The 23678-nt window shown below is 40.1% G+C and overlaps 1 protein-coding gene across 3 annotated transcripts in view; it reads left to right on the top strand.

Annotated features, from left to right (window-relative positions):
- Window positions 1–23678, top strand: part of PXDC1 (PX domain containing 1) — a 95875-nt gene that overhangs the window by 20356 nt on the left and 51841 nt on the right. For all 3 annotated transcript variants that reach the window (XM_073630979.1, XM_073630981.1, XM_073630980.1), the window contains exon 2: window positions 20960–21051. In XM_073630979.1, the coding sequence (XP_073487080.1) occupies window positions 20960–21051 (92 nt within the window). The remainder of the gene's footprint in view (window positions 1–20959; window positions 21052–23678) is intronic.

Below are 23678 nucleotides of genomic sequence, written 5' to 3'. Positions count from 1 at the left end.
TGATTTATGAACTATTAACAATAGACTAATAATAATTAAAGAAAACAACGTTATTGCTGTCTGTATGCTAGGTATATTTAACATCACTTCCTGTTTACAAAAGGTACAGTCACCAAAACAGGAAGTGGGGGGAATTTTTGTAGATAGTAACCTTTTTTCACTAAGAAAAATGTTTTGGCTACGCTTCTGTTTTCTTACTGTAACAAATGTGCCCTTATGCATCCTTAGATGATTCATTCTGGGCTCCGTACAAGGTACTCAAATATAGATATTATCATTGTGTTCGTTTGGGTTACTTACTCCTAGCGCCATAAATGCATATATGGCATTGGCATAACCGCTCTCCCTACATTTCCTTATGTTATTTTCAGTATATTTAGTTGGTTTGCATTGGCTGAGCATGGTGCGTTAGATTAGCCTCATTGAAAGTGACACATTAGATTAGCCCTGGTGTGGTAAGGTTAGAACTAATGATCCTAATATACTAAACTGCACAGTTTGCTCTGCTTTGATAATAAAGCATTTAATATCTTGTGAAATGTTACTATGCCACAGTAATGCACAATGATTATTTAACTTTTATGGGTTCAACCTCTAATGTCTCCTTTAGTTCAGCATTTTGTGTCTTCGTTCTTTTTACAGAGCTAGACAGAATGCAATGTATCTATATGGCTGGGCAGATATACATCTGCCCTCATCCAGCTCCGTTAGGTTTGCAAAAACAAATGGAAAAAATGTGCAGCCCATGTCCGCCCTCCAATAGAGTTTGCATCCATCCTGTTCTGATCCAACTCAGCAGAGGAGGCCAATATATCTCCAGAAGTGGAGAAGTGTATTATAATCACAATTAATTTCTCATTCCCCAGCCACATGTATAAATATGCTGTATATATATATAGATATATATATATATATATATAGATATATATATATATCTATATATATATATATATCGTTACATTTTACCCATTACAGAGTGGACATTAGGTCCTGTGGGAGAATGTCAAAGCATTAGGTCTCTATAAGAGAGTCTAGGGAGTCAGGGTGGTGCCACTGCTGCTGAATGTAACAGTAAGTGACTGCCACAGCTTCAGCGCCCCCCCCCCCCTTGTGCCAGCTTGCGGCGCCTGTGTGATTGACTCTGAGTATCCGTGTGTGGACACCTTGCTCCGGGGGGGGGCACTCGCCCCCCCGTTGCGGGCACCCATGTATGCACATAGAGACATCAGAGACATCAAGGCTAATTGGCTATACAAAAAGCAGAAGAAGGGAAACTAAGCATAAAAGACAAACTGACCTATATACATCTTTGGCAAGAACAAAAAAGTTGAGTTACCTTACTGGTCTCAGTGTTCTAAGATACAGCAAGGAGAGGATTTTATCTGCATTATGAAAAGTTATGAATCTCTCAACAGAGTCGGAGGCTTTTTTTAAAAAACTTTGCACAATTTACTGATCGTGTTGATATACTGTGAGCTTCTGGTGTAATATTTTTCGCTGAAAACTTAAAATTATTTCAAGGGTCCCTTGAAGGTAAAGGGTTGAGAAAGGTTGCTTTAATTGCTTAAAAAATATGGCCGTCAATGGATAGCAGTCTTTTTGAATGAAGGTGCCACAACACCCTGGGGTTTCCTCTGGATTCTTCAGGAGTGCCATGGAAAAATGCTCCAAGGTTGCTCAAAAAAAAACTAGCTAGTGTGTGGATCAAGCCTGCCTTTTTTTGCGCAGCAATAAAACCTTGGGCACCATAAGGGCCAACCCTAAAAAATATAGTCCTCAATGGAGAACACATCTTTTTTCATTGAAGGTGTCGCAACAGCCTGGGGGGTTCCCTGTGGATCCCTCAGGAATGTCGTGGCAAAATGCCTAAAAATTGCTCCAAAGCTGGCCAAAAATTGACAACTAACCGGTGGGTGGATCAATAAAACCTTGGACTCCGTAAGGGCCAGCCGCTGGCCTCCTAACAACTGATAATGTCATCGATTGAAGCACCTTGTTGTTTGCTCCTCCAACAGCACTGGGCTCACATTAGCTGTGTGACGAAGAAGAGAAATGCTGGAATGCTGGAATACAATCAGTAACAGTGTGCAAAAGCATATCTGCATTGTAAAAATAAATCCCCTTTAATGTTGGGTGTCCTACATGTTTGGACGCTGCTGCGTTATGCATGTAAAATGGAGTGTGCATAATTTTAAAGGGAGCCTTGACTGAAACAAGGAGGACAAACGCTGGTATAGCATGACCTCCCTGCAGGGAAATGACGTCCTGTAACTGTAGCCAGATTTTGGTCATTAGAAAAGTGTCACAATATTTTTTATTTAACGTCTAATGACCTCATCTCCTTTCTCCGGTAACCCTGAAATCCCTCAGTCTCCTTCGCTTCGCTGCCGTTTTGGACTTTGATGAGCACATTTCTCTTGGTTTCTTTTTAACACAGTCCCAAATTGCTGTTGTTCCTCTTCTATCGCCCTGAAAGCGATCCCGTATATTTGGCAGGGAAGCATCAGTAAGATGCCAGATGCTGACAGAGAAGCTCTGTGTGCGCCCTGTAGTGTGCCTGGGGATGCTCTTTACTCCTAACTTCAACTTTGCCCCATAAGTCTTTTCAGTACTGAAAGTTATTGTCTCTCTCCACCCAAGCAGATGTTGTGTGTAATATTTATAGCTAAATGGCATTAGATCTAGCCAGCCTCATTGGATAAGGAGATCTGATTCAATGGAGAAATGTCAGGGAATTTTATTCTGCATGCCCTTTATTCTAGTGGAAACAGGATCTGTTTTGCTGATTGTAGTTTGATCCTGTGTTTTTTAAACAGGTCACATAGAAAGTAGTGTGTGTGTCCCCTAGTGAGTATAATGTATACCGTGTGCCTTGTTAGCTAAATAGTGCGACTGGACAGACTGCTGGCACTCAGTTCTGGAGATACAGCAACGAAACACGTTTGTTAGATATGGTCTGTATGAGAAAATCTAGAATATTTAGATTGAAGAACTGAGACTTCTTTCATCAGGGCCACCGATAAGCATAAATTGCAATGGACCCCAATGAAAAGATAAAACATAAGCACGTATTCAATGTTTACATTAAAATCATATTAAACCCTCTGTTTTTATGCACTTTTAGCAGCTAATTTACTCACCTACTGAGTTTGCAGCTTTTGAGCCTTGCCTAAGTTCCACCTTAAGATGGTGCCATAATCACTGCCCTAGATCTCGTTTCAGGATGGCTCTTTTCTCTTGCAGCATCCAATGTGGCAACCCTTGTATGCAAGGTGTTGTGTTTCTTTACGCTGTGTGCATCCATAGAAACACACAGCTCCATAGCTTAGGATGGCAAGGCACTCCATTGTCCCTCCTTCTCTTCCCACTTTTCCAAGATAACAGACTGCGCTGTCCACTCGAGTGATACCACTTTAGGACCAAGCCTTTTCTGGCCCTTTTTGTTTACAAGTACAAACCAGCATTATTACTTAGAATTACTTTAGCAGAGATCCTAGAGAATAAAATAGCGATTGTTGCAATTTTTTATGTCACACTGTATTTGCACAGCGGTTTCTTTGAAAGCTATTTTTTGGGAATAAATACACTGTTATGAATTTTAATGCAAAAATACAAAATGTATAACCTAATTTTTTGGTAAAGTATAAAAGATGATGTTACGCCAAAGTAATTAGATACCTAACATGCCACACTTTAATCTCCATCTCCATCATGCCTAGTCATGTCTGTGAATGTCAGAGTTTTACAATGCCTCATGGGATGTGTAGTTCTGCAACATCTGGAGGGCCGTAGTTTGAGGATCCTTGAAGGGTCAATGAAATATGGAATTTGACCAAATATTTGCCCATCATTTTAGCAGTGTTTTAACTGTAAACCTATAGCCACGTATAATTTTATAATTAGAAATTTAATAAGTTAAAATACTGGTAGAAGTTATACTATCCTGCTTATAATAGTTGCTTTCATACTACATATTATAACTTTTGCCCCAGTAAACCCTGTTGTGTTGTTTAGTACAGTTCCATAGCATGCAGTGTATAATTACCACATTGTGTTTTTTGTCTGGAGGTCCTCACATCTGTCTGGTCAGTGAGTATGGCTCAATCGACAGCTTTGTAAAATAAATGAAATGGTGCAGAGAACAGTCTGCCACATGTATGTATGTTCCATTCATCCCTAGATATGAGATGCATTACAAACTGCTCTTTCATGTGAAAAGTCATTTTTTAGCTATATTATCTATAGGTCCAGGATAAAAGCCAGCGATCGCATATGCCTCAGGCAAAGACACTTGGAGCAGCGAGTAACCGATTCTACACATCAGAGGCCAAGCTTGCTGTTTCCAGATGTGCTGCCTTTTTATTGCTTATTCATCAAGGAATAGTTTGTGTGGGATCAGAAAGCTCCAATAGCAGGAATAATTCTTAAAGGAAAATGTAGTGTTTCTAGTATCAGGTTTATAAAGATTATATATATATATATATATATATATATATATATATATATATATATATAAATATATATATATATATATAACACCAAAAGTATTGGGACGCCCGTCCGTAGGGTTTGATATTGAGTTGGCCCACCCTTGCAGCTATAACAGCTTCAACTCTTCTGGGAAGGCTGTCCACAAAGTTTAGGAGTGTGTCTATGGGAATGTTTGACCATTCTTCCAGAAGCACATTTGTGAGGTCAGGCACTAATGTGGACGAGAAGGCCTGGCTCGCAATCTCCGCTCTGATTCCATAGAGGTCCAAGGTCCATAAAGACATGGAAGAGCGAGTTTGGGGTGGAGGAACTTGACTGGCCTACACAGAGTCCTGAACTCAACCCAAAAGAAACACATTTGTGATGAATTAGAGCGGAGGCTGCGAGCCAGGCCTTCTCATCCACATCAGTGCCTGATCACACAAATGTGCTTCTGGAAGAATGGTCAAACATTCCCATAGACACACTCCTAAACCTTGTGGAGAGCCTTCCCAGAAGAGTTCAAGTTGTTATAGCTGCAAAGGGTGGGCCAACTCAATCTTGAACCCTACGGACTAAGACTGGGATGCCATTAAAGTTCATGAGCGTGTAAAGGCAGGCGTCCCAATACATTTGGTAATATAGTATATATATACTATATATATATATATATATATATATATATATATATATATATATATATATATATATATACACGCACACACTCACTGGCCACTTTATTAGGTACACCTGTTCAATTGGTTGGCAACACAATCAGCCAATCACATGGCAGTAACTCAATGCATTCAGACATGGTGAAGACAACTTGGTGAAGTTCAAAATGAACATCAGAATGGGGAAGAGTGGGCTGGTCTGAGTATTTCAAAAAATGCTGATCTACTGGGATTTCCACGCACAACCATCTCTAGGGTTTAGAGAATGGTCCAAAAAAGAGAAAGTATCTTGAGTGGTAGTTTTGTGTGGACGAAAATGCCTTATTGATGTCAGAGGTCAGAGGAGAATGGGCACCCTATTGGGAATGTGTACAGTAGGTATATACACATCAGTGTAGGCACTAGGAAGTGCATTGTCACAGAAATCTAAAAAAAGGTACATTTTTCATGGCAGCTTAGACACAAGTAACATTTCTAAATATTCTCTACAATATGGCAAGTCTTCACTTTCTGAGATCAGGTCCACTTAAATGTGAATGGCTGCAGGGGCAGCCAATACATAAAAGTATACATATCTTTTAAGGCCCAAATAAAACATTTAGCACTGTAAGTTTCTGCAAGGCAGTTTTTTTTTTTTTTTTTTTAATGCTTCTTTTATGTGAGAAAATATCAAAGGTTTCCCAACCATTTAATGATGGCAGAAGTGTGCCTGAAGAATTAAGCAGGCCATACACGGTCGAGTTTCAAACGAATTTTCTTTTCAAAATCAGAAAGTTCGTTTTTTTTTGTGATCCGATGATGCCACCATTGATTTTCGAAATTCGGCCAACCAAGCCTTCAGTTTCACTGCATGTTGCTACAGAAAAGAATTTTCGTGGGCGGGAATCTTCTTTTCTCTCCGTAAATTTTCTTTTCTTATTACATTTCTCGCACGATTCTCCCATCATTGATTAGAAAATCGTTCGTTTTTCTAAAAATTCCCAACATGTCCGATTCCTCAAATTTGATTGCCGCACGAAAATCGTCTGTTGTTGCAGCCCACTAATGGTGCAAAATTCGTACGAAATTCGAACCGTGTATGGCCGGCATTAGGCCCATTTCACACGTACAGAAAGTCGGCTGGCTCAGCAGCAACTGTACAACTTTTAGTAGATGTGTACCGCTGTCTGTTCAACAGAAGCCAGTCTAAAGACCGGCTTCTGACAAATAGTCATGCTGGAAAACCAGCATTTGATCATCACCTGCAGCCAATGCCTGCAAACGCTGATCAGTGTATTCTGATTGGGGGAGTCCCCCTGTTAGAAAACAATAGATCAGTGGGACAGATCCGTGCATCACACATCGTTGTGTAGAGGCGGGGATCTGTCCGTTTTTTTATGTTCAACTTACTGGTTGAATGAAAAAAGACTGAATGTGATTTCATGCACAGATGTCAATGCAATTCACACATGAAATCGCCAAAAATAGTACAGAAACCTTTTTTTAAATTGGTGCAAGTCGGAGTCGCACCAATTTGACCAGTTCAATGGGCACAAATAGGGTGTAACGTGTCATGCGATTTTGAACTGTCAAATTGCATGACAAGTCGCACCGGTGTGAGCAACGGAAAGATGTGCATACTTACTTAACCTAAGGGCGCTCCAGTCCAGTCTGGTCTTGTGATCTCCCCAGCAGTCAGCTTCAGGGGAGAGGAGAGAGCAGTGGCAACAGCAGCAGTGCCTGAGTGGTGAAGTCACCCATAGACTTACTATGGGGCATCTCTTTTCTACTATCCCTCTTCTCCACCGAAGCTGGGAGCCGGTCACGTGACTGGGCCGGAACGCCCTTAGATTAGGTAAGTATACACATCTTTCCTTTACAGGGTAATTAGTATAGGGCTTACAATGGGGGAGGGGGCAGGTTTAAACTTAGCGGTCCTTAAGGAGTGTCCATAAACCAAAAAATGCACCTGTCTTATTTTTATTCAGTGCATTGCATTATGTGTGAGCTTATGTGGGGGTGGGGGACAGAGAAAGCACAGCCTGCGCCTTCTCCCGGCTCTCTCCTCCTCTCCTTGCCGCTTCCAGCACTGGGATGACAGAAGTAGTGATGCCTCTGTCACTACTCCTGTCAGCCTTATAGTAGAAGGAACTTGTGGCGCCCCCATCCCTACAATACACGGTGCGCCCAGGGCAGCTGTCTCCTTCTGCCCACCCCTTGTCAGGCCCTGAATGCAGCACATGTGTTTCTTTTTGCACTGATGTCCAATGCAATTGTTTTATTAGTATATGTGTGGTGGGGTGCCATTGAAAATGAATGCAGTGCAGCGCACGTACACAGCATGAAAACACACAGAAGTGTAAATGAGGCTGTAAAGATCAGGGTTTTCCATTGATTCATTTGGCACCTGAGATCTGACTGTGTATGGCTACCTATCCTGGATTTACTTAGGTCCCATTTTCTTCATCAACTTTCAGTACGTGGAATTTTGCAGGAACTGGACGAGATACTATATTTATTTTCAGGGAAGCTGTCTTTTTGTTTTCCTTTCAGCGGGCCCATGCATCATTTAATGAGCTAGTGGCTTTCAGCTGTTGCCAAATGTATGATAAGTGAACCTGCTTTATAGCTTACTTCAAAGGTAATGAATAATTTAAGTAAGCTAATCTACTCTTCGGTAAAAAGAGAGTTTGTGAAACTTACATAAAAAGACGGTTGCTTTTTTAAGTACGTTGTACATGAGAATTTATACAAAATGTATTTTCGTTGGAAACAAAACTTTATTTGTCTGAACGAAGACTTGCTTGTGCTGCCCATATCAACTTTGCCCTCCAGATACTCTCGTTCAGTCTCCTGTATTGTACTGTTGTGTTTTATGTTTTGTCGAGCACTGAGATTTGGGTTATGTAATGGTCTTCATTGTGTTATAGTCATATATGGACCCAAAGTATTCAACTGACAATTGCATCTACTGACATCCCTATTACATATTCAAACTTTCAAATTCAAAATATGGCGTTTAATAAGGCTCATGCCTTATTAAACGCCAGGTTGAAGCCCACATACACAATTTACAATTGAAGATTTACTAGCTATACAATACCATTCCAAAGTATATAAACTTTAAAACAACAACAATGATGGAAGACCAGCTGAGCAATAGACTTTACATGTTTGTTAAGAGGGTATCAAGGGGTATCAGCTGGTGACCAATCTAACATATAATATTAACAAGTAGGATACATTCGTTATCACCGGGGCTTGCCCCGGTGGATCTGGTCATGGGCAGATTGCTGGGTATGGGAGTCTGAAGTGGCTAAATGTCAGATTGATAGAGCAATTCCTTTTTTTATTCTCATTTCCTTTTCTCTTCTCTTCTTTTTTTTTTTTTCCTTCTTCTGTTTCTATTTCTACACCGGTGCCTTAAACCTGATTAGGATACGATCTATGGGCAGATAGTCAAGAAATAGACAAACAAAAGGTTCAAGAGATAGTAGGAAAATGTGCAGTATGCAGATTATGCAAGTTTGATGTACCTAATGTTTAAATGTATACTTGCATGTAATTGAAATGTCGGTATGTATTTACATGTTTACTTCAATAAATTCTTTTCTGGATAAAAAAAGATACATTCGTTATCAATACCCATACATATCATTTTTGGAGAACAATTCCTTTTGAATGAATTTCATGGAATATACTGTATATGTATTAGATGACAAATGCATCTTACTCATTACTGTTATATCTTAGATCAGGCATTCTCAACCTTTTAACCCTAGAGGAACCCCAAACATAATTTTCATGTCTCGAGGAACCCTTACTAAAACCAAATCATCAGGGCTCAATAGGAACAATGCTCCTTATCTTAGTGGTCAATAGGAAGAATGTCCCCCTTAAAGTGGTGTTTAGAATGTCACCCTTAAAGACAGCTAAAAAGATATTTGGTGTCATGCTGCTGGCTTTGCTAAGTGGTGGTGAACCTTGAACTTTGTTGACATCATCAAATAGGTGGTTCATCAGCCACAGCTCAAGGAACCCCTAGCAACCTCTGGAGGAACCCCAGGGTTCCACGGAACCCTGGTTGAGAATGGCTGTCTTAGATTGATCACCAACTGATAATCCTGAAGAAATTGAAATCTTCACAAGGAAACATGTAGGGTCTACCATCATCGTTGTTGTAAAGTTAATATACTTTGAAATGGTATTGTCTAAATAAAAATTGTAAATAGTGTATGTCAGGGCTTGACAAATTTGCTTTGAATCTAGGAGCCAGCTAAAAAAGTTAGGAGCCAGGTTTTTTAACTAACAAATCTTACGGGTGAAACGTGTAACATGTTCCCAAAGGTAAACTTATCCTTTAACCCTTTTACAGCCAGAGGCGTTTTTGCGTTTTGTACACATGTTTAAAAAATAATTTTAGGCCTGAAGATTACATAAAACCCTCTACCCTGCAGAATACTTTTATACTGTGGGACGGGAATGAGCCATGATTGGATAAAGTCATGATGACAGTGTCCAATCATGACTCTTACAGTGCTCTGTGCCCTGATTGGCTGAAGCTTTCACTGCTTCAGCCAATCAGGGCTTGCAATGCACTGTTCAATGCCACAATGCATTGTGGTCAGTTCGGGGGGGCCAAACAAACGATCAAACGACCCATTTGTTCGGCTGTTATCCGAACAATGGAAGTTCAGCCCAAACTTATGCTTGGACCGAACCGTTCGCCCATCCCTAGTGAGGAACTGCACTCCTGTGATCCCCAGGATAAGATAAGCCAAAATAGCTATTCTTGTTCTTTACTATGGCATGTAGTAAGACATGAGCAGGAAGTGTACCAAAACGTTTTTTATTTCACTCATGGAGAATGTGTGTTTAAATTTATAAATAAAGTTTTTGTAATTTTATTGATTATACGTATTGAGATATTTTTGGTACCTGAAAGTCCAATTTTTTTTAACTTGGAAGTTTGATCAATGGAGTTTATTGGGTAACTACCCAATTTCTGGGAGAATGGAAGTTGATGATGATGTTTTACTAACTTGATGAGTATACCTGGCAGGAAGATGTTGGCATTAGTATACTAGTGTACAGAAGTGTAGATCCAGTATTAAGATGTCAAATAGCCCAACCACTAACAGCATCGAGTTTGCATGTTTTCCCTGTGCCTGTGTGGATTTCCTCCAGGTACGTCGGTTTCCTATCACACTCCAAAGACATGCTGGTAGACTTATTAGCTTCTGTCTAAATTGGTTCTAGTATATGTATGTAAGAATGTGAGTTAGGGATCTTAGAGTGTAAGCTCCTTGAGGGCAGGGACTGATGTAAATGTACAATATATAATATGTAAAGTGCTGCATAAATTGACGGCGCTATATAAGTAACTGTAATAAATAAAATAAATAAATAGCCATAGAGAAGTGAATAGTGACAGAGGAAGATACATTTCATACCAGAAATGTTTTTTTTTTTGTTTTTTGTTTTTTTTAGGCATTGTAGTTACAGTTGTGCTCATAAGTTTACATACCCTGGCAGAATTTATGATTTCTTCGCCATTTTTCAGAGAATATGAATGATAACACAAAAAATTTTCTTTCACTCATGGTTAGTGTTTGACTGAAGCTGTTTATTATCAATCAACTGTGTTTACACTTTTTAAATCATAATCCCAACAGAAACTACTCAAATGACCCTGATCAAAACTTTACATAACCTGGTGATTTTGGCCTGATAAGATGCACACAAGTTGACATAAAGGGGTTTGAATGGCTATTAAAGGTAACCATCCTCACCTGTGATCTGTTTGCTTGTAATTAGTGTGTGTGTATAAAAGGTCAATTAATTTCTGGACTCCTGACAGACCCTTGCATCCTTCATCCAGCGCTGCACTGACGTTTCTGGATTCTGAGTCATTTGGAAAGCAAAAGAATTGTCAAAGGATCTGCGGGAAAAGGTAGTTGAACTGTATAAAACAGGAAAGGGATATAAAAAGATATCCAAGGAATTGGGAATGCCAATCAGCAGTGTTCAAACTCTAATCAAAAAGTGGAAAATAAGGGGTTCTGTTGAAACCAAACTACGGGCAGGTAGACCAACTAAAATTTCAGCCACAACTGCCAGGAAAATTGTTTGTGATGCAAAGAAAAACCCACAAATAACTTCTGGTGAAACACAGAACTCTCTGAAAACATGTGGTGTGGCTGTTTCAAGATGCACAATAAGGAGGCACTTGAAGAAAGATGGTCTACATGGTCGAGTCGCCAGAAGAAAGCCATTACTACGCAAATGCCACAAAGTATCCCCCTTACAATTTGCCAAACAGTACAAAGACAAGCTTCAAACCTTCTGGCACAAAGTCATTTGGAGTGATGAGACCAAAATTTAGCTTTTTGGCCACAACCATAAATGCTTCATTTGGAGAGGAGTCAACAAGGCCTATGAAGAAAGGTACACCATTCCTACTGTGAAACACAGAAGTGGATCGCTAATATTTTGGGGATGTGTGAGCTACAAAGGCACAGGAAATTTGGTCAAAATTGATGGCAAGATGAATACAGTATGTGATCAAAAAATACTGGAGGAACATTTGCATTCATCAGCCAGGAAGCTGCACATGGGATGTGCTTGGGCATTCCAACATGACAATGATCCAAAACACAAGGCTAAATCGACCTGTCATTGGCTACAGCAGAAAAAAGTGAAGGTTTTGGAGTGGCCATCTCAGTCTCCTGACCTCAATATCATTGAGCCACTCTGGGGAGATCTCAAACGTGCAGTTCATGCAAGACAGCCCAAGAATTTAGAGGAACTGGAGGATTTTTGCCAAGAGGAATGGGCAGCTTTACCATCTGAGAAGATAAAGAGTCTCATCCACAAATACCACAAAAGACTTCAAGGTGTCTTTGATGTTAAAGGGGGCAATACACAGTGCAGGCGGTCCCCGGGTTACAAACAAGATAGGGTCTGTAGGTTTGTTTTTAAGTTGAATCTGTTTGTAAGTCGGAACAGGTACATTTTTTAAGTGTTGCTTTTTGGATAGCACAGGGAAGGGTTAACGTCCCAGTAACATTTGTTTTGCTGTCTGTGCCCCTGTTCAGAAGATTTCACCTCACTTTCTGTCCCAATGACAATTGGATTTTGAACATTTAGAGTTGTGGAAACAAGCCTTGGTGATAAAACATCAATGGAGGTACCTTTTTTCCATAATAACTCTCAGGAGTGAATTTCCTTTCCTAGGGATAGATTTCCTCTTATTTCCTGTTGTCTCCCTCCATTTGTAAGAGTCATTTGTAAGTCGGATGTTTGTAACTAGGTGACTGTATTAAGAAATGGGTTATGTAAACTTTTGATTAGGGTAATTTGGGTAGTTTCTGTTGTTATTATTTTTTTATTTTTTATTATTTATTTTTATTATGATTTAAAAAGAGTAAACACAGTTGATTGATAATAAATGGCTTCAGCCAAACACTAACCATGAGTGAAAGACACGTTTTTGCGTTATCATTCATATTCTCTGAAAAATGACCAAGAAATCATAAATTCTGCCAGGGTATATAAACTTATGAGCACAATTGTATGTTAGATGACCATTAATAGTGTAACTCCAGCCAAAACTTTTTTTTTATTTTTCAAATTTTTTATTTCTTTCTGAATCCTCAATTTTCCTTAACTTCTTGTCCTGTGACAACGCTGCCAGCAGAAAGCTAATAAGAGCCAGTCAGCAGTAGTCAGCAGTAGCCAGTCAGCACTTTTATTACAATAGCAGTAGTTGAGGCCTTACCATAATGTGTGAAAAGCATTTTTTTGCTGTTGTGTCCATGTGTAAATTTCCGTTCCTGGCCCGGTGACAGCAGGATTGAGGGGAGGTCATCCTGGTGGAGCTCTGAATAGCAGTAAAAACCTTACAGAGGTTTGTACCCTTACACGGTGTATTGAAAACCTAAAAAATGTTTGGACTAGAGACATACAGTAAATGCATAGCCGATTTTGTTTTCAGTTTCAATAGAGTAGGAAAGGGTTAAAACCAATGCCAATGCATTATCCCTTTTGCAATGGAAAGATTTCCCTTAAGTTTCTGTTCTGCAGATGAAACATGTAGTGCGAGCAAATCTGCAGAATGTTAGGGAAATTCTTTCTTACACGGGTTTTTCCCCACTGAAAGATTTATCTTCACGTCTTGTTCTAGTGAAATCTCTAAAATGTTGGATTTCCCATCAATTCCTGTGTCTGTGATAGTGAGTAGCTATAGCCATAGCAGACTGCATGGCTGATATGGGTCCCAAGGGTAAGAAGGGAGCCCCACTAGGGAAGTTGTCAGTTGCGTTCCGGGTTCATCTGAACATGATTTCAGAACGAATCTGGAGCCAAACCCAAGCAGCCCATCCCTGCTAGTTACCGGTTTCCTTTGCATTCCCCCTATCTTTGAGTATATTAATTGCCTTTAAAGCTTCTGGTTATCCTGGCCAGCACTTTGATATTACCCTATATGCCTAATATAGTGCTCCCAAGGCTGTGATAGGCAAACTGATTGTCTTCTCTGCTAGAAAGCGATAAAATATTTGATATTTACAATTCTCACTAAAATGACCCAGTTTAAAGAAGTTTGTATCAAGTTTAACTAACAATTATGTAATGACATAAAATTAAAATTGTATTTTTTTTTTGTGTTGTTTAATTTATACTAAACCATGATGTCCAGTGCTTGGTGGTTAAAAGGTTGAGGGGGTTTAGAATTTACACCAAAGCCCCAGACAAAGTACTGGTGAGCCTCTGAGGACTTAGCAGGAGAATTTAGGTTAAAGGTTAATTCCTTGCAGTGCTGTGCCATCTTCTCTGGCTGCTCTATCCAAGGCACTGGTCTCTACTAGTGTACTGACTGTTAATAGCTCTCCTGTTGCCTGTCCTTGATGTAGAGCAGTGGTCTCCAAACTGCAGCCTGGGGCCAGATGCGGCCCTTTGCTTGATTTTATTAGGCCCTGAGGCACTATTTAATTCACTGACACCAACGAAGGGGCACAATTCCTACCAATAACACTGGGGCACAGTTCCTACCAATGACACTAATAATGGGGCCCAAAAACACCAATGATGGGGCACAATTTCTCCCAATGACACAAACAATGGAGCACAGTTCCTCTCACTGACATCAAAGATGGGGAATTGTTTACTGCCACTGATGCTGGGACATTTTCTACTCATGCTGGCCACAGTCCATCCCTCCTAAAGTCTGAAAGACAGTAAACTAGCCCTTTGTTTAGAAAGTTTGGAGACCTCTGATGTAGAGCATACTTACACTAGGCACGGTTGCCATGTAACTTGCCAAACTACGTTTTTCCCACTCCTCACTTTCTCGCTGGTCTGTGCTCACATAGTGTTGTGCCCGAGCATGCTCATGTCATCACTACTGCCAGGAAGAGCATAGTGATCCCTGCTTCACTGCTCTGTGAGTGCTCAGTGATCTATGAGAGTTCCATGCTCGGGTATGGTTTAGCATCACACATAAGTGTACTGTGCCGCAGTACATCTTAACCATGCTCCAGACCACCTCTTACAAGCAGGCAAGGGCACAGTACATCGAACCTTGTTTGAGCACAATACGATGCAAATACACTACGCAAATAAACTTCTCAGACATGGCACAGTCACCCTACTGTGAGTATGCCCTTAGAAATACACTATATTACCAAAAATATTGGGACGCCTGCCTTTACACACATGAACTTTAATGGCATCCCAGTCTTAGTCCGTAGAGTTCAATACTGAGTTGCCCATCCTTTGCAGTTATAACATCTTCAACTCTTCTGGGAAGGCTGTCCACAAAGTTTAGGAGTGTGTCTATGGGAATGTTTGACCATTCTTCCAGAAGCGCATCGGTGAGGTTAGGCACTGATATGGACAAGAAGGCCTGGCTCGCAGTCTCCACTCCAATTCTCCCCAAAGGTGTTCTTTCGGGTTGAGGTCAGAACTCTGTGCAGGCCAGTCAAGTTCCTCCACCCCAACCTCGCTCATCCATGTCTTTATGGAGCTTGCTTTGTGCACTGGTCCAAATCATTTGGTGGAGGGGGAATTATGGTGTGGGGTTGTTTTTCAGGGGTTGGGCTTGGCCCCTTTGTTCCAGTGAAGGGAACCCTTAAGGCATCAGCATACCATAACATTGTGGACAATTTCATGCTCCCAACTTCGTGGGAACAGTTTAGGGATGGCCCCTTCCTATTCCGACATGACTGCGCACCAGTGCACAAACAAGGTCCATAAAGACATGGATGAGCAAGTTTGAGGTGGAGGAACTTAAATAGCCTGTACAGAGTCCTGACCTCAAGCCGATAGAACACCTATGGGATGAATTAGAGCGGAGACTGCAAGCCAGGCCTTCTTGTCCACATTTGTGCCTGACCTCACAAATGCTCTCCTGGAAGAATGGTCAAATATTCCCATAAACACACTCCTAAACATTGTGGACAGCCTTCCCAGAAGGGTTGAAGCTGTTATAGCTGCAAAGGGTGGGCCAACTCAATATTGAACCCTACGGAATAAGTCTGAGATGCCATTAAAGTTCATGTGCATGTAAAGGCAGGTGTCACAATACTTTTGGTAATATAGAGAGGTCATGGGGGGGGACTTATCAAAATTTTGCTAGGAAGCCAGATGAATTGTAGTTCCATTCTTGCTCTGTGACCATGGACAACAAGATAAACAAGGGGGTAATCTACCTAGCTGGAACACAGGCAGCAATAGTAAGATGACAGGGATTTACCCTATCCCTGCGCTATTCAAAGCATAAAAAAAAGTTTTGACTGTACATGTAAGATGTGGTTACCGTGTCTTGGGAAGCTTCCAATTACTTACAGAATACCTAGTGATCCTTTAGAGATTTTGGACAGACTGAGGCTGTCTTGCACACATTACCCTGCAAACTGCATTTACACACTGTCTTAGGTCAATAACTTTGCATTACTGTGGATATATATGGGAATACTACCTGCTTTGTTCATAAAAACACTATTTAAATAATTGTTAATACTCAAAGCAAGCTCCCCCATCCCCATCCCCATCCATGTCTCTATGCTTTATTTGGTTGAGAACTCACTTTGAACCCCCCCCCCCCAGCATTTCTGCCCGTGGCCATCTTGAATAATGGCAGATGATTCATGTAGCATTTACTTCCTGGAGTCCACTTTTTCAGGCATGCAAGCACGAGAGGGTGTGCCTAGCTAAGAAAGCCCTTCCTCACCTATTGAGGACTCCTGGGATGTATGAGATCATTTTCCTAGGCACGGAAACCAGGAAGTAACTGAAGAAATGTAAAAGAAAAAAAGTTTAAAACAAGCAAAAATGTTATACTTTCCTATGCATTTACTAATGCTAGCAGCATAAGAATTAAAAATTGTCAACGTTGGTTGAGAGAGTGACGTTCTGCTTTAAGTTTCTGGTTTATAAACTTCTAAAATAATGGCTTGTAATAATTTGTTTATGGTCTTATGTATGCTTGGAAAGACCCAGAACATGCTATTACAATTTGGTTATGAACAGTGGTTAAAATTTTTAATGAGATATGTCAGAAGTAGCATTATCCACAGGCCATCCTAAACCTTTACCTCCCATTCTCCTACTTTAATCTCACCTGGACTCAAGGGACGGTTAAAACAGTGAAATTTATTTTCACACGCGTAGGCATGGAAAACTCTGTACAATATTTTCCAAAGGAGATTACCATTTCTACAGAGCAAACATAAAAAGAAAGAGCTAAAGTTGTAGGAAAATATATGGATGCAAACCTTATCATTATAGTCTTCTTTTTTTGTTTTCTTTGTTGGCTTGTGTACAGAGGCGTTGTTAACCTGAGTTTAACGAGTGTTTGAAAAGCTCATAAAATACAACTCAGCAGAGTCTTATTTCCCTTATGGTACAGTGGATGCCAGTTCTTGGGGCTGCATTTGACCTACTTTGCATTGTGATCCTGCGATTTCCATCCTCTGAATGTGGTGGATCCTACTGGAGATGTTGTTTGTATTGCAGGCAATGCCTGTCAAATGCATCCTTTTGCATATGAAAACAAATGCATTTGTTGTGCTACATTGTTGTGCTACATTGTGCTGCATTCAAATGTAAAAGTCGGCATTCAACAGCAATTCCATGGACAGCTTCCCCTATGGGGCTTGTAGTTGCTAAGACACTGGAGGTCACCATAACCAGTGACTCTACTCTGGCCCCAGTGAGCTGCCAACCGGGCAATTTCCTGGCCGAGAACTGAAAGTTAACAAATTGGTCCGTGGTATGGACACTCCAGCCTCAGTGCCACTCTAGATTAATGTCCATGTACGTACCCAAGAGATATTTTAATCTGTCACCTGCTCTGACATTTGTGGTGTGGAGGAGTTAGGAACTTCTAAAGAGTGCCTATGATATTTTATGAATATCCCAGATAGTATGTCTTCTGCAATAAAAAACGTCCTCACAAATTTTTAAATGTATGCTAAAGTTCTGCTTTAAGTCAATCTATAAATCAATATAAGAGAAAGAACATTTGCGTTGCAACACAGAGTTTACCATAGTACAATGATGTGGTTGACTTGTTAACTATACCAGCAAATCCGAACCAAATATTGCAATGCACACACTGCGCTAACACACTAAGGATTTACAAGTCCTTAAGCTTAAGGCTTTTAAAGTTTAATTAGTACAGTTCGTCATTGGCTTCAGGCCAAAGCATATGCTTTCAATTAGGTTAAACTGCATTAGATTGAAGTCAAGTCAGTGCAGTACACTTATTTGTAACACGTGGTCCCTCTTGGCTCCAGATTACTATGGACAGTGCTGTGGTCTAACAAATTGCACAAAAAATGGCAATTACATTCTTTCATCCTAACCAAACGATATTCATATTTTATGTTACATTTATGTGAGAAAGTGGATATTTATAACCTGCGAGTTGCTGATTTGACTGACTGTAATGTTTATCATCAAGTCAAGCAAGATAAAGATCAAAGGGGTCTTCACACTTTAAAACAAAACTGAAGCTTTGTTATCATAACTTGAACTGTCAGATATAGGCTCGGTTCACACTGCAGCGATGCGGGAACTTTGCGAATCCACTGCGGATTCCCACATCGCATGTCTCCCAGCGTCAGTTCACACTGCCCTATGCAAACTGCTGGGAGTGTCAAATGAAAGTTAATGACACCCTCAGATCAGTTTGCATATCGCAGTGCGAGCTGCAAATTTGGACAGGAATCGGATTGCATTGGGTTTGAACACCCATGCGATCCGATTCTGCTGTGGACCAAAAAAAGGTCATGTGCGAGTTTGGTCCGAATGCGATGCGAATTCAGCCATACTATCTGTATGGCTGAAATCGTATCGCACATAGATCGCATGCAATTTGCACTGCAGTGCGGTACAAATCACATCCAATGTCAGACATTGCACCAGTGGGAACAGGCCCTAAATGGCTAGAGCAAGGGTCTTCAAACTATGGCCCTCTACTATTCCCATCATGCCTAGCCATGTCTGTGAATGTCAGAGTTTTACAATGCATCATGGGATGTGTAGTTCCGCAACAGCTGGAGGGCCGTAGTTTGAGGATCCCTGGGCTAGAGTGTAAGGCAACATACTGGAAAATACAAAGGATGGAACACTTATAAAAGAATAGCAAATAATTTGTTTAGCCATTCTTTAGGTTTACATAACCATGCAATTCTATATAGCCACTCAATCAATAACCAGAGAGGAGTGATGCACCAGTATTTACAGCCTTGAGGACCCTCTAGCTTCCTATGTGACTGTCCCACTTCTAGAGGTTCTCCTTGTGATCCACTACTTCCGATACTCCTTTAGCACTTGATAATGTACTTTTGAACGAAACTAGTTGGGAGGAGCTACAGCGGTGACTTTTATATGCAATTTTACCCCTGCCTTTTTGTAAGCAGTTTTAACTTTCATTAAAAAGTTTGGATTTTTAATAACGACACCACGAGTTCCTCATTTGTCTCTCTGTTGAACATCCTAGTTGTATGGTAACCCATCCTGGAATCTTGGCTCCTTATATCCATCCATCCCATGGGGATACTGGGATAAAGTGTAGCCAGACCCCCATCTTGGGTTTCAGAGTAAGTGACTTGAGAGTTGGATGTGCACTTTTGGGTGTGAAGATTTTGCTATTTACACAGAAATATGGATTTATGTTGATACACAAGTATAAATTAACTTTTTGCACAACAGTGCTTCTCTTCTTTTTTCTGATGGACTTTACTGGATTATTATGAATGTTTTTAACACGTTCTTATTTAACGTTTTTATATATATATGAATGTTTTACTTGATTAATTGTTATGAATTTATGCTAAATCACCTCTTCCTTCACCAGCCAAAACTCTGCAGTATCTCACTTGTCTGCGAAGGAGCAGTTATGCATACACACCTTGCAGAACTGGATAGCAAGGGAACTATGTTGTAGGGGCAGAAGAATATTCTCCTACGATTGCTAGCATTATGCAATGCAATATGCCCCTATTATCTATAGATCTAATGTTTCATCTGTAGATATGTCATCTGTTTTGCTGAAAAAAATATTGTTTTGTTTACAGAGCTTAATAGCTCAAATTCAGATTTTCACACACAAGTGAATTAGTCAAAGAATTGACATGACTTCCTCACTTCTCTTTCATGCTTGCTTTGTTCATACAGCTCCTTACAGACTTCAAATTAGAGAGAGAGAGAAAGAGATATTACGAAGTGTACACGTTCTGCTGTGCACTGGCTTGAAATAGATACAAAACATGATTTGAAAATGTAAAAACAAAAAAAAAACATAATAGTTTGCCTTTAAGCAAATTGTTAACCTATTTTTTAGAGTAGAGTATTCCTTAAAAACTAACTCCATTTTTTAAGCAGCTTTTTTCACATTCTGCGGTCTAGACCCAGCCCTCTTCTGGGTTGAATGACACCTAGCTTCATTTAAACAACCTCCTGTGAGTCCAGGGCCCATTGAACCCTACTCCTGGGGGTTCATCATAACTGCACCCTGTGCTCACAGTACATTGCTGTGAAGAATGGCACTGGCATCATTACATCTATGCCATTGTCTTGTCTTCTACAGTGAACATTTGTAAAGTTTGGTCTCATCTTCCTTCCATTAGCCTTAAAGTGATTGTAAACCATTACACATACCCAGTGAAGTGACTAGCCTTAGGGGATACACAGAGATGAAACAAATCCTCCTACATCAGTTGTACCTGTTTATCTGCAGTATTCTTTTCTTTACAGCTTTTCAAAGTCCAGAATTTACAAATCTTGTCTGAGTTGTGAGAAAAAAAGGGAGGGGGGGGCTGAAAATACACTCTGCAGAGCTCAGTGAGGAGAGCTCTGAGAGCTGATTGGAGGGAAGGGATGCACCCCCTTTCACACAGCACACAGGAACAGAGCTGAGGCTGTCAATCAGCTGGAGGTCCCTCCCCTGTCACATTTTTTCTCTTGGTCTCATGAAAACTTGTCAGAAGTGGCTCATGCTGATAGCAGAGGAAGGAGGCAGGAGACAGAAATGACACTAAACGCTCATAATTGAGATAAGTACACAATATAGAGGGATATGTTTTATTCATATGTCTGAGGTTTACATCCACTTTAATGTACAGTGTAACCAATCAGTGTTTTCATGCTTACTTGTTTCAACTGCTGTGAAGTTAAATATGGGTATTATTATGGGTTACTTTATCTAACACATCATATTTGCTTTTGTAATTCTTTATTGAATAAGCCTGCTTGTAAAAAATTAAACTTTCATAGAAATAAAAGAGACACACATTTACCTATATTCTTAACTCTCACTCTCTCTTTTTCAGGACTCATCACAATAAAAGATGCCCATGAAATAGAGGCAAGACTGAATGAAGTTGAAAAACTGCTGAAGACTGTCATAAATATGGCTTGTAAAGTAAGTATGTCATATGCAACATTTCTGTTTGTTAAAAAGTGATACTTGAGTGGAATTATCATAGTATATTTTATGTGCGTATCCTGATCTATTCATTAGTCATTTTCATTTTTATGACATATTTTTGACCAAATAAATTGTCAAGTAGGCAAAGGTGCCAAATATTTCTAAAAAAGCTTTACATATAACACCTGGATTTTCCATAGATTGGCATATTCCCTTTTAAAAGTGTTCCGTAAAATGAAAAAACCTCCAAAAGTCAATGAGAGTATCTTATGGGTTGAGGATGACTGGGGGCTAAAAGGGGGGGGGGTCTATAGGTGGTTGATAAATGATGAAAGGTCAATTGGGGTAAATGAATCCATGAAGGTCTTTGTAGCGCTCGATGCCAGTCGCTATTCTCAAGGTGAGGTGATTAATCACAAGACAGTGTTACCCCTACCTCTCAACTTTTTGAGATGGGAACATGGGACACCTATTATCAAAAGTATGTAGGCCTAGGACACACCTCTCTGCCACGCCCCCTTAAAGGAGAATTATACAATAAAAAATATTAGTTAAAGTCACAAGTGTTTTTTGTTTTTGTTTTTTGTTTTTTACCACTACTATATTCCTTTATACCGGCTTTTGAAATTTACAGTTGCAGCAATTTAGAAATTGGATGGAAGATTTAGCGCTGGGAAACAATTTTGAAAGATAAATAGTGCATTTTATCTAGAAATACAGTACAGGGGGTCCCCGACTTAGGAACATCCGAGTTGCGAACCACTCCTACTTACGAACGGGGCCCGAATGACGTCACTGCCGGCCGAATGTTCCTCTCCTTGCTGGAGTGAGCCGTTCCTCCGTTCCTGGCCTGGCTGCGGGCCCCCCTCGTCATCCTGCCTGTCCACCCACAGGCCTGGTACAGTCCGGTGGCCTGCCAGGCCGCTAAAACTGCCCGTCGTGGCCGAGGCCTTGGCCAGCCTAGTGCGGCCTAGTGAAGCCTCCAGGATCCCCGTTATTTCCTGCGCCGCTGCCTTGCGGAGGTGCACCGCGGCCGGCAGGCCTGCCTGGACTCGTACTGCTGCTTTCACCATCAATCTCCCTGCGGTGCCACAGTGTACCTCTCTTTGCTGTCCGCTGTCCCTGCTGCCATGAAAACAGTGAAATTGGAGAGCTGTGCTCAGCTGTGCACAGTGCTAGGACTCCTGTTTTGGAGGTGACAGGGTCAATAAAGAGAACCTGTCACCTCCAATTTCTATCGCACAGGGAATTGTTTTCTCCTGTGTGATAGCAATAAAGTTAAGTGAAAAAAAACTGATAATAAATAAATAAATAAATAATAAGAAATACAGTAATAATTAAATTAATAAAATAAAAAAGTAATTAAAAAGTAAAGAATAAGAAAAATAATATCAAAAATAAGAAAATTATACAAAAATAAAAAAACAGTAAATGACAAGCTACAAATAAATTAAAAATTTTAAAAAATGATAAAAAAGTAAAAAAATAAAAGAAACAAAACATATTTGAACTAACCGCTTCGCCCCTGCCATCCGGTTGCCTTTCTCTGTTAATTTGGGTTCACTTCCTGTCTCTGAGACTGGATTTGCACTTAAAAAAGGTACTGTTCCGACTTACAAACAAATTCGACTTAAGAACAAACCTACTGTCCCTATCTTGTTTGTAACCCTGGGGGCGCCCTGTATATAGATCAAACCAAAATGATGGACAAGTGAGGAGGAAAGAGGGACAGAGGGACTTTGTTCCAAATCAGGGAGAGTCCCTCGAAATCAGGGACAGTTAGGTGCTATGGTGTTACCCACATGGCTTTTCAGCAAGCTAGCGTTGACGGCCTTGAGTGGTTCCTATTTATCATTTGTTGTTACTGTCCTAGCTATGTGTTGTGTGTTTCTGACCTTCCACCCTTCACTTTTTGGGAAGGAAATACATTCCATATACTTTCCTTTACTGAATGTACCCCCAACCTCGAACTCTGTTGGCGAGCCAGTGAGAACACCCATAGAGCTAGGAGTGGTTCCAAAGATATGATTGCTGACATTTACAAGAAATTCAGCATTGTAACAACCATATTGGCAGCTGCTGATACTAAGTGCAAATGTCAATGATATTAAAGAATATTATTATTAAAAAAAAAAAAATCATAGCACTAATATTTAAAGTGGCATTTATTAAATTAATTATATAAAAATTAATTATTTTCATGTAAATGTTTGGGGGTCATCAAACAATGTAAAACTTTATGAAGGAGTTGATGTCCCAATGAGGACACAAATAGCGATAAAAACCTGAACGTGGTTAAACCCTTCCTCACAATCCAAAACAAAAAAATTAAAATTGGTTGAACTTCACACATAACATAACTACCTATGAAATTGTTTTTGGAAAGTTCCTGGGCCACAATTAAACAGCTTAATTCCCAGAAGAGGATCCAACAACCTACTTTCACTTCATCCCGTTATTTTTAATGATTTGCTTTGCACATTTCCTCTTGAAATGCTGCCTTGTTCAAACAAAATACAGTAAAACCTTGGTTTGAGAGTAACTTGGTTTGAGAGTGTTTTGCAAGAAAAGCAAAATTTTTAATAAATTTTGCCTTGATATACAAGCAATGTCTTGCTATA

Source organism: Aquarana catesbeiana, linkage group LG05, assembly GCF_042186555.1.
Source record: "Aquarana catesbeiana isolate 2022-GZ linkage group LG05, ASM4218655v1, whole genome shotgun sequence".
Taxonomy (NCBI): Eukaryota; Metazoa; Chordata; class Amphibia; order Anura; family Ranidae; genus Aquarana; species Aquarana catesbeiana.
Note: the sequence above shows the minus strand (reverse complement) of the source record. Positions and strands in the feature narration are given on the sequence as shown.